At 45.6% G+C, this 14,975-nt stretch overlaps 1 protein-coding gene across 2 annotated transcripts in view; it reads left to right on the forward strand.

Annotated features, from left to right (window-relative positions):
- The window catches only part of NAV2 (neuron navigator 2), a 483,385-nt gene that overhangs the window by 426,377 nt on the left and 42,033 nt on the right, over positions 1-14,975 (forward strand). For both annotated transcript variants that reach the window (XM_060262207.1, XM_060262206.1), the window contains 6 exons: positions 214-237; positions 4,433-4,507; positions 5,429-5,512; positions 11,048-11,159; positions 11,806-11,951; positions 14,614-14,786. In XM_060262207.1, coding sequence (XP_060118190.1) covers positions 214-237; positions 4,433-4,507; positions 5,429-5,512; positions 11,048-11,159; positions 11,806-11,951; positions 14,614-14,786 — 614 coding nt within the window. The remainder of the gene's footprint in view (positions 1-213; positions 238-4,432; positions 4,508-5,428; positions 5,513-11,047; positions 11,160-11,805; positions 11,952-14,613; positions 14,787-14,975) is intronic.

Raw genomic sequence — 14,975 nt, forward strand, 5'->3', positions numbered from 1 at the left:
TTGTTCTGTTGCTTCAAACTAATGCAGCTACCCACCAGAACTGATTTGTTTAATTTTGCTCCTTTTATCATGTTGAATTCCCATGTGTCTATAGTGATGTCTAGAAATATAACATTGTTTTCCATTAACAAAAAAGTTACAAAGTTAAAAAAGGAATAAGATTAACCCTAATTTTAGCATTGATTTCAATATGTCTTTTATTGTTCTTTCTAGCCTGAAGAAAAGTGTCAGTCAGAGGTAAGAAGGAATAATTATTCTTTGATACTACGGTAGTAGCAATGCTTTCTACCTTCAGTGACAAGCGCTACTTTAGAATTTGTATTGATTAAGGACATAGTGCTTCCAACTTTTTAAAAAATCAAAGGTACCAAATTAATGGATCGCAGGCATGCAGAATTCTGTCCTGCTGACTTCCACATTGTTCTCTCCATGTACCTAATAACATACATGAGGCATGAACTGAATTGTGCCCCAGATTTTCTTCCTGTACATTCAAATTAACTGGTATTGATCTTTCTCTATCCTCATATTTAACTTGTCTTGATTTATGTTTAATCTCTGGATTGCAAGATCAGTCATATATACTGATATGGTTAGTCTTACTGGTTCATGGTTAGAACAAAATAGGAGTCAAGTTGCACCTTAAGACCAACTTAGTTTTATTCAGAACGTAAGCTTTCGTGTGCTCCAAGCACACTTCATCAGATGAGGGATCAGGTACCATGTGCAGGGCTATATATAGCTGGTAGGCAGTGGTTTAGAATGCAAAATGGTACAAATTTAAGATCCAGTGACAGAATAGTAAAATTAACAAATTGAGCAAACCTTTGATCTGGGTAGCATGAGCATACGAAAGCAATAAAACAGTAATGTCAGCATGTGAGAATGTCTGTCGATCACACTATTACAGGGGTGGCCAACGGTAGCTCTCCAGATGTTTTTTGCCTACAACTCCCGTCAGCCCCAGCCATTGGCCATGCTGGCTGGGGCTGATGGGAGGTGTAGGCAAAAAACATCTGGAGAGCTACCATTGGCCACCCCTGCTCTATTATATAAACCTGGGTCAAAAAGAAGGCATTACTTTCTCAGGAGTTTTTTCCCATCTAACTAATTTACCTTTTAACATGTAACATACATATAGTTTGCCATTAGAAGAAAAATACATTAAAATATAGTGGAAGATAGGTTTGGTATATGTAATAAGATAAACAGCCAATATCCCTATTTGAGTATGTCAATACAGCTAAAAGAGAAATACACTGGATAGAGATGTTCTCGTCCACCTAATTTACTATTTAATATGTAAACATCATTCTAGTTTGCCATTAGAAAAAAAAAAAGAATACAATAAAATATAGTAAAAATGGGTTAAGGATATGTAATGAGATAAACAGCCAATACTCCTATTCTTAGTGGAGCACACAAAAGCTTACATTCTGAATAAAACTAAGTTGGACTTAAAGGTGCAACTTGACTCCTATTTTGCTCTACTACCTCAGACCAACACAGCTGCCCACTTGGATCTGGTTCATGGTTAGTCTTTGATTTTTTCCAATGCAAACATCACTTTCTGTCAGCTGTTAAAAGGTAAAAAAGGTAAAGATAGTCCCCTGTGCAAGCACCAAATTGTTACTGACCCATAGTATGATGTCACATCATGATGTTTTCTTGGCAGGCTTTTTACGGGGTGGTTTGTTATTGCCTTCCCCAGTCATCTACACTTTACCCCCAGCAAGCTGGGTACTCATTTTACCGACCTCAGAAAGGTAGAAGGCTGAGTCAGCTTTGGGCCAGCTACCTGAACCAGCTTCTGCTGGGATTGAACTTGTGAGCAGAGCTTGGACTGCACGGGGCCACACGCCAGCTGTTATTAGTTGGAAAACCTTAATTCTCTAGGGCAGTGGTCTAATTAATGGGTTGGGACCACTAGATGGGTCATGAAGCCCCATCTCTTGGGTCACAGGTCCTAACATCTACATGCGCCCCCTTGCCCAGATTATCCAGAGGTATGAGCTGAGGTGTCATCAATATGCATTTCTATCTGCTGACGGATGGCCACCCGGATTCAGCCCTGGAGGAACTGGGTAGGGCATTGCAAGCTGTGACTGGTTGGTTGCAACAGAGCCAGCTGAAATTGAATCCATCAAAGACGAAGGTCCTGTGCCTAGGCTACAGGGGACTGGGATCAGAGATCAGGCTCCCATCCTTTGATAGGGCTCCATTGATGCCCATGTTGGGATTGAAGAACTTTGTTGTATTCCTGGATGCCTCTCTGACTATGGAGGCCCAGGTTACCACCACTGCCAGATCAGCCTTTTCTCATCTGAGGCAGGTCAGACAGTTGGTCCTGTATTTCACCCCCCATGACCTGGCCACAATGACCCATGCAATGGTCACTTCCAGGTTAGATTATTGTAACTCTCTCTACATGGGGCTGCCCTTGACTCTGCTCCAGAAACTCCGGCTGGTGCAGAATGCTGCTGCACAGATGTTGGCGTCGTCACCTGCATGGGCACAGATCCATCTTGTGCTGCATGAACTGCACTGGCTACCTATGGAGTACCGAATCTGGTTCAAAACGCTGGTACATATGCCAGGGGCCAGCATACCTTTTGGACCGCCTCTCCCTGTATGAGCCCCATAAGTCTTTATGATTAGCGACCCAACACCTTTTGGTGATACCCAGCCCCAAAGACATCCATCTGACCTCAACGAGGGCCAGAGCCTTTTTGGCTCTAGCCCCTGCCTGGTGGAATGAGCTCCTCCTGGAGATCTGGGCCCTGCGGGATCTACTTCAATTCCGCAGGGCCTGTAAAACAGAGCTCATTCCCCAGGCTTTCAACTAAGGCAGTGGATGTCATTTGTTATTGGCCTCCCCCCTTTCATTCCATTCCAGTGCTGTAGGACCTGCTGGACCTGGACAATAGGCCATGTTTGTGAGGAGAATTTGCCATTTTAGTCCCTACTGCTACTTTGCAGTTTTAGACTTTATATATTTTAATTGGTTTTAACTGTTGATTGTCTTTTATGATGTAATCTGCCCTGAGCCTTTTCTGTGAGAAGGATGGGCTAAAAATAAAATAAAATAAATAGAGACTGCAGTGGCCCACAAAAACTTCTCTTTTCCCCTCACCAGGCTCACCCCAGCAATCAATCCTTCAGTGCTTGGTGCTCAGCTCTCTGTCCTCACCACTGAGTTTGTAGTTTTTTTTCTTTGTCACATGATTGCCTGTCATGTGGTTGCAGCACAGTAGATCCTATGTGGCTACATGGGTATTACTGGTAGTTCCAAGGTCTGGAAAGCTTGAAGACTACTACTGTAGAGTATCATGTGTTGTTATTGTTGGATTCTTGAACACATTAAAATTACCAGCTGTGAACTGATTGACCAGGCTGCCAGCAAAATAGTCAAACTTGCCTGTAAGCATGGATCTAAATGTGTTGATGATTTTTTTACCATTATCTTTATGTTTTCATTGATGGTACAGTGGCAAGATCTGTGAGATGTCTCGGACAACTATAAAACCAGTAATTTGTAGTCAAATGACTCCCTTAAGAACTCATGATAAGGTGTTCTTACTTATCTGCGAAGTGGACTGGACCACATTTTCACCAGTACCAATAACAGGAAGAAAGGCAAAAGTACATGTACCTTGCATTGTGCCCTGAAGTGTGTTATTGAAATGACCATGTTTTTCAATAGTATACCATAACTGCACCCTATCTTTCCAGCCATTTCTGGGCAAAGATATTAATTTTCATGCTTCCATCATATTTTGAAAAACAAAGTTGTTTTGTAACATAATTAAGAAGTATCTGGTGTAATATGGCCTACGTGCTGTTGTACCATAGCATCTGATCTGCTTGTTTACCAAACCCACATGTGAACATGGATGAAAATCCATTAGCACCAGTTTCCCTAAATTTGTGGGGTGTACATTTGATTTTTGGAAAAGCCAAGGTATCATCTGAGTTATGTTTGCTGTTGTCAGAAATTAGGAGGAAAGACAACCCCCACTGGATCCTTCCATGCTACCAGTGATCACAAGAGAGACAAGCTTATCTCCCAGTCACCACTGGGTATAGGCTGCTTCCTTCCACACTGCTGATGGCTGTGTCAGCACCCTCACCACCATATTATATGATCCTGACTAGCCACTAAGGCAATGAACTGTCCCTGAGAATCCAGGAGTAAAGCTGAGGGAACTCGGGAATGGTATTATTCGGTGTCAGCAGACTGGTTCATCATTTTCCACCGCTACCCATACATGAACTAACTGTACCAGGTTTGGTTGTTGTATGTAGTTGAATGTAGAGTTGAATGTAGAGGTAGTGTCATTCCTCCTCTAAAGCAGCTATTTGTCTATTTTCTCTGCATCTTAGTTTTAGCAATCATATGTTAAAACAAAATTAACCTGTCAAAATAATTCAGATTCGCAAGCTAAGGAGGGAGTTGGATGCATCTCAGGAGAAAGTTTCAGCTTTGACAACACAGTTGACTGCCAATGTGAGTATAATATAGAAACTGACAACTGACAATGGTCTGGATTAACAGAAGCATTTCAAACATAATTTTGGACATATATTTCATTTCCTCTTAATCCTGACTGGGGAGTTTACTATTTTTTTATTTTTAATGCCTCTTTCTCTCCCTCGTAATCAAAGTGGGAGTCTTTGTTGGCACTTCAAATAGTTTGCATATCTTTTCAAACAGAAATTATTCACTTCAATATTTTTACAGTAAATACTTCAGCTTTACAACCCACAAAATCAATGCTAAGCTTGTTTTATTTTCTGCCGCTTTCTCACATACTCAGCCTGGCTTGTTTTTATAGGGGACAGAGGGAATGAGAGCCAGGTATCCCGCTGTTATTGCTCTCTTCATGACTGTTTTCACTGGGAATGTGAGAGTAGTTACTTAGGAGCAGACAGCTATGTGCTGATGAGGAACAATTCTTCGGAGGACTACAGAAGGCCATATTCATGAGACTGTGGGGGTGGGGGGAGGTTTGCACTGGATTTTCCAGAAAATGGTCCTAATCAAAGTGATACCCTAGGCATAGTTACTAAGAATGAACATTCCTGGGGTCAGTAGATTTCACAGCCCTAAGAGTACACAGCAGGAGAAAACAATGGTGTGAAGACTGGTCATAGCAGTTGCCACAGCTCCAATCAGAGAATGCCTACTTGTGGCACCCTGTTCTTTTCTGGGAGTGGCTGCAGTCAGTTGAACCTGTGCCACTGCTTGGTGCCCAGCCATTGGCTGTATAGTCTGGTGATTCTGGGATGTGCCAGGACTCACCTGCCAGCCCTGGTGGTTGCAGAAGGAAGTTTTAGCATAGAATAGCCACCTGTATGCTATCCAATCTCTCTTCTAAATGTTTCAATAAAGAGTGTCTACAGTTGTATAATTCAGTTTACTTTATAGGCTCACCTTGTGGCAGCATTTGAGCAGAGCTTGGGAAACATGACCATTCGACTGCAAAGCCTAACTATGACAGCAGAACAGAAGGCAAGTTTCAAGTTCATGTGAACTCATAAATACTGTTGAAAAGACTCTGAGTGACCTTTTGAAATTAAGTTACCAGTCAGTGATAACTTGGCAAGAGGGTGCAGAGTGAAATACAGCTAGTCAGAACACCATATTCATGTCTTTGTGCCAATAGCCACTGGATATAAACTGTCTTTCCTGTGCAGACAGAGAAAATGAGATGTTGGGCAGTTTATATCAGCACTGAAATGCTAAATGAAGTTTCCAGACTTCTTTCCCCTGCTGTCATTCTCTGAGCTTTCTGCAGTCCATGCCTGAAGCATGTCATCCTCTCCCCTTTCTCTATGACCTCATTCTCAAAATTAATATGTAAATGCTCATGTACATTAGTTGCAAAGATAGAGAATGATTTCAAAACTGAATGCAATTAAATACTGATTGCCATTATACCCCTTTCTGTCTTACAAGCAGTGTGTAAATGGCTCACAGGCAGCCTCTCTTTCAACTACCTCACAGGACCAGAGCCCTTGAACTTCAATAATGGAACATCATGTGTTTTTATTGCTGTGAATCATGTTCTTTTGCATATACTTGCAACTGTACATACACTCAATTACAATCTTAAAAAATTGTCAAAATTACAGTGATATCTAGTACCCAATTTTGAATTGCCATCCATTGTATTTTTGAGATAGAATTATAATATCTGATGCTTAAAGTAAAGAGTAATACAGGAGTACAGGTCTTACTCCCTTGCATACGTTAGCTGTTACAAAATTCCCATTGACTTCAGTAAGGTAATGATTTAGCCTTCATGCCACAAACAAAAATCAATCTGTTTGCTTATTGGTCTATAACAGAGATGGCAAACCGAGTGTCCAAACTGCAACCCAAAACCCACTTATTTATTGCAAAGTGCCAACATGGCAATTTAACCTGAATAATGAGGTTTTAGTCTAGAAAAAGGGGAAGCGGGGAGAGTGGGAGAGGCTAAAACAGGTGATGGGGAGAGCGGCAGAGGAAAAAAGGGGTGGTGGAGAGAGCAGGGGGAGTGAAAATGGGTGGTGTGGAGAGCAGGAGAGGTGAAAACGGGTGGTGGAGAGTGGGAGAGGCGAAAACGGGTGGTGGGGAGAGTGGGAGAGGCGAGAATGGGTGGCGAGAGAGCAGCAGAGGTGAAAAGGGGTGGTGGGGAGAGCGGCAGAGGCGAAAAGGGGTGGCAGAGCAGGGGAAGGGAAAATGGGTGGCGGGGAGAGTGGGAGAGGCAAGAATGGGTGATGGGGGAGCGGCAGAGGCAAAAAGGGGTGGCGGGAAGAGCAGGGGAAGTGAAAATGGGTGGCAGGGAGAGCGGGAGAGGTGAAAACAGGTGGTGGGGAGAGTGGGAGAGGTGGAAATGGGTGGCGGGGAGAATGAGAGAAGTGAAAATGGGTGGCGGGGAGCAGCAGAGGCGAAAAGGGGTGACGGGGAGAGCAGGGGAAGTGAAAACGGGAGGTGGGGAGAGTGGGAGAGGTGAAAATGGGTGTCGGGGAGAGTGGGAGAGGTGAAAATGGGGAGCGGGAGAGGCAAAAATAGGTGGCAGGGAGAGTGGGAGAGGCAAAAATGGGTGGCGGGGGGCAGGAGAGGCAAAAATGGGTGGGGGAGAGAGTGGGAGAGGCAAAAATGGATGGCGGGGGGAGCGGGAGAGGCAAAAATGGGTGGCGGGGAGAGTGGGAGGCGAAAACGGGTGGCAGGGGGAGTGGGAGTGGCAAAAACGGGTGACAGGGGGATCGGGAGTGGCAAAAATGGGTGGCGGGGAGAGTGGGAGAGGCAAAAATGGGTGGTGGGGAGAGTGGGAGAGGCGAAAATATGTGGCGGGGAGAGTGGGAGAGGCGAAAACGAGTGGCGAGGAGAGTGGGAGAGGCGAAAACGGGTGGCGGGGAGAGTGGGAGAGGCGAAAATGGGTGGCGGGGAGAGTGGGAGAGGCGAAAATGGGGGCGGGGAGAGTGGGAGAGGTGAAAACGGGTGGCGGGGAGAGGGGGAGAGGTGAAAAGGGGTGGTGGGGAGAGGCAAAAATGGGTGGCGGGGGAGGCAAAAATGGGTGGCGGGGAGAGTGGGAGAGGCGAAAACGGGTGGTGGGGAGAGTGGGAGAGGCGAAAATGGGTGGCGAGAGAGCAGCAGAGGTGAAAAGGGGTGGTGGGGAGAGCGGCAGAGGTGAAAAGGGGTGGCAGGGAGAGCAGGGGAAGGGAGTGGCAAAAATGGGTGGCGGGGGATCGGGAGTGGCAAAAATGGGTGGCGGGGAGAATGGGAGAGGCAAAAATGGGTGGTGGGGAGAGTGGGAGAGGCGAAAATATGTGGCGGGGAGAGTGGGAGAGGCAAAAACGAGTGTTGGGGAGAGTGGGAGAGGTGAAAATGGGTGAGGGGGAGCAGGAGAGGCAAAAATGGGTGGCGGGGAGACTGGGAGAGGCGAAAATAGGTGGTGGAGGAGCGGCAGAGGTGAAAAGGGTTGGCGGGGAGAGCAGGGGAAGTGAAAATGGGTGGTGGAGAGAGCGAGAGAGGTGAAAACGGGTGGTGAGGAGAGTGGGAGAGGTGAAAATGGGTGGCGGGGGAGCAGGAAAGGCAAAAATAGGTGGCGGGTAGAGTGAGAGAGGCGAAAATGGGTGGTGGGGAAGCGGCAGAGGCGAAAAGGGGTGGCAGGGACAGCGGGAGAAGTGAAAACGGGTGGTGGAGAGGCAAAATGTGTGGCGCGGGGAGCAGGGGAAGTGAAAATGTGTGGCGAGGAGAGCAGGAGAGGTGAAAACGGGTGGCGGGGGAGCAGGAGGAGCGAAAATGGGTGGCAGGGAGAGTAGAAGAGGTGAATACAGGTGGCAGGGGAGCAGGGGAAGCAAAAACGGGTGGCAGGGAAAGCGAGAGAGGTGATAATGGGTGTCAGGGAGAATGAGAGAGTTGAAAACGGGTGGCAGGGAGAACGAGAGAGGCAAAAACGGGTGGCAGAGAAAGAGAGGGAGATGAAAATGGGTTGCAGGGAGAGCGAGAGGCGAAAAAGGGTGGCAGGGAGAGCGAGAGAGGCAAAAAGGGTGGCAGGGAGAACGAGAGAGGCAAAAACGGGTGGCAGGGAGAACGAGAGAGGCAGAAACGGGTGGTAGAGAAAGAGAGGGTGATGGGAAATACATGTTAAATTCAGAGGCTTGGAGTGGCAATAATTGGAGTCGAGGCTTACGTTTATCAAAAGAAATAAAGTTTACTAGAAAACATCAGAATAGGGTACTTGGGATAAAACAGAAAAACAATTTAGCATACCAGCTAGTCTAACTATGTCTGTCCTACATGGCTACATACAACCCCTTTGTCAAACAGTTCTTCTTCCCAAAGAGCATTTTGCCAGGAAGAAGAGCAATTCAGCTTGCATACAAGATCAAAGCATTTCACACCTAACATCCTTTCTGACCAATGTTGTGTTCACATCTTTTCTGGGTAAAGAAAGATTTTGCTTACAATTGGGTTTAGGTTACAATACATCACTTCCTCTATTAGGTAAACAAACAGTTAACTCTATAATGGCTGGAATGTACATAGCTTGTATTCCAACAGAGGCAGGTGAAAGAGGGTGGCAGGGAGAGTGAGAGATGTGAAAATGGATGGCAGGGAGAGCTAGAGGTGAAAAAGGGTGGCAGGGAGAGCGAGAGAGGCGAAAATGGGTGGCAGGGAGAGCGAGAGAGGCAAAAATGGTGGCAGGGAAAGTGAGAGAGGCAAAAATGCTGGCAGGGAGAGTGAGAGAGGAGAAAATGGGTGTCAGGGAGAGCGAGAGAGGTGAAAACGGGTTGGCAGGGGAGCAGGGGAAGCGAAAACAGGTGGCATGGATAGCGGGAGAAGCAAAAACGGGCAACGGCATGCATGCCCAGAGAGAGGGCTCTGAGTGCCGCCTCTGGCACCTGTGCCATAGGTTCGCCACCAGGGGTCTATAACTTTGATGGAGCAAAATTGGGTCAGTGAAGTTGTACAGCCCTATGCAACCAGCTTCCTGCTGGTGAAATCCTGACAGCAACCATCCTGGGATGCTTTCTAAATGGCTGGATGCATATCCATGCAGAACCCTTTTGGGACAATGGGAAACTGCTGTACTAAGACCAAATGCCTGCCATGGATTAGTTGAGATCCATGTAGTGTGCTGTCACAAGTGCAGAATAATAGTGAGCATGGCATATTGTGCATGTAAGAACTTGGAATAAGGTTAGTGAAATTAATCCATGTGACTCACAGAAATGAATCTTGCCTTATCCTGCAAGATAGGCGAAACATGGACACGCACTTATAGCATACTGGGCTCCAGCTAATCTGACCTGACAAAGATCACAAAAGTGATGATGCTCAATTATATCATTCCAGTAATAGTCAACCCTACCTACTGAAGCTGCTTGAACGTAAATTTTGTTCAGTATTCTCTGGTTCCTGTCCTTGATTAATAAGGGAGGGGGATTACAACTCTAAATCTTGGGGAGGAAACTAGCCTATCTAATACCAATGGACTACTGCTCAGGTTCTGAATTACCTTGAATTACCGTATTTGCCAGGGTATAAAACGACTGGGCATATAAGACGACCCCCCAACATTTCCACTCAAAATATACTGAGGTATCCCTTGGGTGCAAGCTCTGGAGGCCTTTTGTCCGAGAAGCGTCCACGACGGTCAGCCAGGGCGGTCTTAAGTGCCGCCTGGGTTCCCTTCCTGGGTTGGATACTGCTGCGCAGCTGGTTTGGGGATCACACCCGCGCTTCTCCCCTTGCCCCTCCCCCAGCTGCCAGACGCAACAGGGTCGAGGTGGGGGCACCGGTGCGAAGGTTCGGCTGGTCTCTTGGCAGTCTTGCTCGCTTCGGCGGGGGGTGGTGGTTGAAGAGCCCAGTCCGCCCCACCCGAGGGCTTGTAGGGCCCGGTTGCACAGGCGCCATGACGCACACTCCCCCCCTTCCTAGGCACACCGGCTGCTCCCGCCACCTCGCCGCCGAAGTCTCCTCCTGGCCCCCAAGTCCCTTTCAGGGCCCGCTGCCGGCCTGCGGGGGCGGGGTGGCTTTGGACAAGAGCCGTCTTGAGTGGGAGCCAGCTGGCGGCAGAGCGGAGGGGGCAAGTGGCACGCACGGGCCCGAGAGCCGCCCCCGGCCGGGCTCTCTTCTCCATGCCCGGACTCACGAGGCCTGCAGGAGAACGGCTGGAGCCGCAGCCACATCAAGGCCTGTGGAGCCTCTTGAGCAGCCGGACGGGACCCCCAAACCACTGGACCAAGAGCAAAGCGCGGCAGCTCCAGCGGCACTTCCAAGGCGGCCTCCCGAAAGCCCGGCTGCTGCGTCTGGGGGACGAGCAGGGAACCCTCCTATTCAACTGAAGTGCACCTGGCGTATAAGACGACCCCCCCACTTGGAGGCATGTTTTTCAGGGCAAAAAAGTCATCTTATACACCGGCAAATACGGTACCTGTTCCACATTTATCCAGCTTATTAACTGTACTGTCCTCACCCTGCTTGTCTGGCTGCTTGGCCCCTCCTTGGAGATTTCACAGACAAGATTGGTGATTTTTTTTTCTGCTTCAGGATTCTGAACTGAACGAGTTAAGAAAAACCATCGAGCTACTGAAGAAACAAAATGCTGCTGCTCAGGCTGCCATTAATGGAGTAATTAACACACCTGAGCTCACCTGCAAAGGTAAAGAAAAGGAGCAGCCTCCACTTTTAATAACAGTGCAGCACTCTGAGGTATCCATCCCTTTGGTAATAGCTGATGCAAAGTACCTTGCTGAAGGTGGACGGTGTATTTAATTGGCAAACTGTTTCTGTCATAGGCAATGTACACAGCCCTTTGGTATTACAGTAGAGTGTGCTCCTTGAAATTGGAAAAGATAGAACCTTAAACTGACGGGCACTGGCAGAAAGGAACAGAACGTAGTGGTTCTTGCTTAGCTTTTCAAACAGTTTTGCACTCATTGCTCATGTTCACAGATGTCAAAGCAGAGGGGTGTGGTATAGGTCACCTCCAAGCCATGCTCTGCATGGATAGTCCTGCTCTGAAAAATGTCATTTAATAAAGCTGCTGCCATACACACTGTAACCATTCTGAAATACAAGCCAAGAAAAGGGCAACAGCTTTCTCTAACCATTTATTCAGAAACTCCATTACAATACCAAGTTCTAACCCTGCAAATCTGACCCCATATTGTGCAGCTTTCAAGCTCATACATGTTGTTTACACATAAGCATCCATTTTCTATGTGTTCAGTGGATCCAGTTGTGTTGCACTGAAAATCATATGCAGAAAAGTGATTATGTTTCAGTACATCTGTATCGTTACGTAGGAACTGGGACTGCTCAAACAACCGATCTGCGAATCAGAAGACAACACTCTTCAGACAGTGTGTCTAGCATTAATAGTGCTACTAGCCATTCCAGCGTGGGAAGCAATATAGAATGTGACTCCAAGAAAAAGAAAAGAAAAAACTGGGTATGTTTCAAAAGAGCACGTCAAAGGAATTTGAGACTGTCACCAGCATCCTGGGAAATCTGCTACGTGGGTCAAATAGGCTCTGTCTGCAGTTAAGATGGGTATTCTAGATATTTTTAAAAATAATATCTTGTACCTATTTTGAGAACTTAATGAAATCTTAAATGCAGATGGCTGAAGGCCAAATTGTACATTATGGAGAGCTATTACCCCCACTAAAATACAGCAATGTACAGCAACCAGCTTCTTGGGAGCAGCAGAACAGATAAAGGAATGTCCGTTTCTATCTCTGTTCTATTTTCCTGATGCTGTTTGACCTGTAAAGGGAAACTTTCCTGATCTTTCCCCTACAAGTTCAACAACAGCCTGAAGCACTGCTTCAGATCGATTGGGAGATACCTGTAACTGTATATCAGTGAACAAGTGTACAATGTATTGTCAATCAAGTTAAAGATGGTCTAATTACAGATCTTCTATGTAAAGTGTAGTTTGGCCCTAAAAGAGGGAATGTAAATTATAGTATTTGTGAATATTTTACTTAGAGAACTAATTTTACTTATTAGTTTTATGCTGGTTTTCTGCACAAAGAAAAAGAATGTGTGGATTTTATCTTAAACAAAAATATTGATACAATTTAACAAATTGCAAGCAGTAAATGTAGTGGAGAGAAATATACAGTTCAGAAGGAGAATGTTTAACATCTACTTTGGTTTTTTGAGAGCAACTTGATTTAACTTTCTAGCAGCTGTGTTAATTACATTCATTATATCCTGGGCTGTCTGTTGGTTATCATCATGGAAATTGTGAAATAAGTGTATCACTCTTTGAGTTTAATCTGTGCTGGAAATGACACCCAGAAGGTTTCTAAATAATCTTTCACTTCCCATTCCTTTGTTGCTTCACTCTTTATTGTTTGCAAGGTCCCATGTGCTGGAGGAAAGGTACCAATATAAAATTCCATTTTGTGAGACCTCTTCTGCCTTAGTGCTGGTGCTCTTCTTGTAGTATAAACTGAAAACATTAGCTCCTATCGTTCTTTCAAGATTGTGTGTTTTGTATCCAGATAAGTAAATACTGTTTCCTATTCAAGACAACTTTATCCTAAAGATAATATGCTAGGTGATATAAGGCCAAACAATCCTCTCCAGGGATAGCTGTAGAATCCTGATACTTTTCAGAGGTGAAGGGGAAACAGCCAGCTGGAGCAGCCTGCATGGCAACAAGCTGCATCCAGCAGAATTCAGCCCCACCCCTGCAGGTCAAAACGGCAAGGCAGTCTACAGGTGGTGGACCAAGTAAAGCATGCCCTGTCCAAGGAGTTGGGTGAGGGAGCAACAGTAGGGTTGCCAGGTCCCTTGGAGCAGCTGGTGAGGGATTGAGGGGATACACTTACTGAGAGCGAGGAGGAACACCAGAAATTAGCTTCTACCATAGAGTTTTACCCAAAAAACAGAGCATCACTCCTCGATGTGCCTACGCCACTTCCTGGTTACATAGACATGTTGGATTAATTCCAGCATTTCTCCCTTTGGGGGGAGAGTAATTCCCAGCTGGCCAGTGGTGGAGAGGTGGTGTCTGAAAGCAGGAGACCCCTGTCCCCAACAAGGGGGTATGACATCCCTAAGCAACAGCCACCATATGAGAAAGCCCTAAGCTTTAATATACTGGCATCAGCTGGACAGGAGAAGGCAGGGCAGCCATTTAAGGGAAGTGAAGGGCAACGATGGAAGCTGGCCTGGTTCAATCAAGCCTGATCACCAATAGCTCCTGCCAATCAGCCCAGGAGGATGGGGCAACCCTCTGGGAGGAGGAGGAAGAAGCAGGCATACCCCAAGAAGTTTTCCTCATTAGGGCCAGGAATTCAGGCCTGCAAGAACATGTTAGTCTTCTTGCCTGATCTCCCTGTGCAAGTTCTGTGGCATTCAGTATTTGGCAGACAAAAGGCAATTTGGTTAATGTGTAAAATACAGTGTAAATTTAGATTTCGATCTGTGACTCATCCCTTAGGTTCAGTAAAATGACCAGACTCAATTTAAGTCATAAGATCTGCTGTTTTTAATTACCCCAAGAAAATTATTTGGTGTGTGTGCCCCCCTTTTTGGGGTGGGGTGGTCATGTTCACGTGAGAAGTCCAGCACTTTCCCTGTCATTGGCTTTTTCTGTTAAAACTTGTCTTTTTTCCTTCCCCCTTTCCTTTTTTGCTTGCACTTCCTGTGGCAGGTCAATGAGGTAAGAAAGATGTATTTTAAATTCTAAAATACAAAGCTAACTTGTCCATTTACATTATTAACTTTGTCAGCATCAATAACCTTGTCTGAGCCATGTCACTTCCTAACTGCAACCAATGGTAACCTTTTCATAAAATGGTCTTTGAACTGAAAAGCATTTGCGATATCTTATAATGAAAGATGCACTTCAGAAATTACTTCTGAACAGCCAGCACTTTTTAAGCACCTCAGATTCTTTCCTTTCTTAATATGATACAATGACTTCTAGAGAAGAAAAATCTATAGTTCAGTTATTAATCTGTACTGTCAAAACCAAAAATGAATCAAGTAATAAATTATAAAAATGTTGCATGTCAAATATTCCATTCTGGTATTTATATCTTGCCTTAAAGGACTGTTTTAGTCATAACTCTTTTGTTTTCATGTACTTTCAGTTGCGTAGTTCCTTCAAACAAGCTTTTGGTAAAAAGAAGTCTCCCAAGTCAGCATCTTCTCATTCAGATATTGAGGAGATGACGGATTGTTCCTTACCTTCATCGCCAAAACTGCCTCATAATGGCACAGTTGTTTCCACACCGTTACTGAGAACCTCTCATTCCAATTCCCTGTGAGTCCAGTTTTCATATATAAAATTTGTTCCCAGAACTGGGTCCCATTTTGTTTGGCACTTGGGGAAAGCTAGGGATTAAGGACAGAAGATCTTTTCCCCTTCACTTCTGCATTGCTCTCTCTTCACTGTATGTTTCTATGGTGGTTTCCAGATGGGAACAACCAGGGCTTTTTTTGAGTAGGAACA

This window comes from Heteronotia binoei, chromosome 21 (assembly GCF_032191835.1).
Source record: "Heteronotia binoei isolate CCM8104 ecotype False Entrance Well chromosome 21, APGP_CSIRO_Hbin_v1, whole genome shotgun sequence".
NCBI classification, from domain to species: Eukaryota; Metazoa; Chordata; class Lepidosauria; order Squamata; family Gekkonidae; genus Heteronotia; species Heteronotia binoei.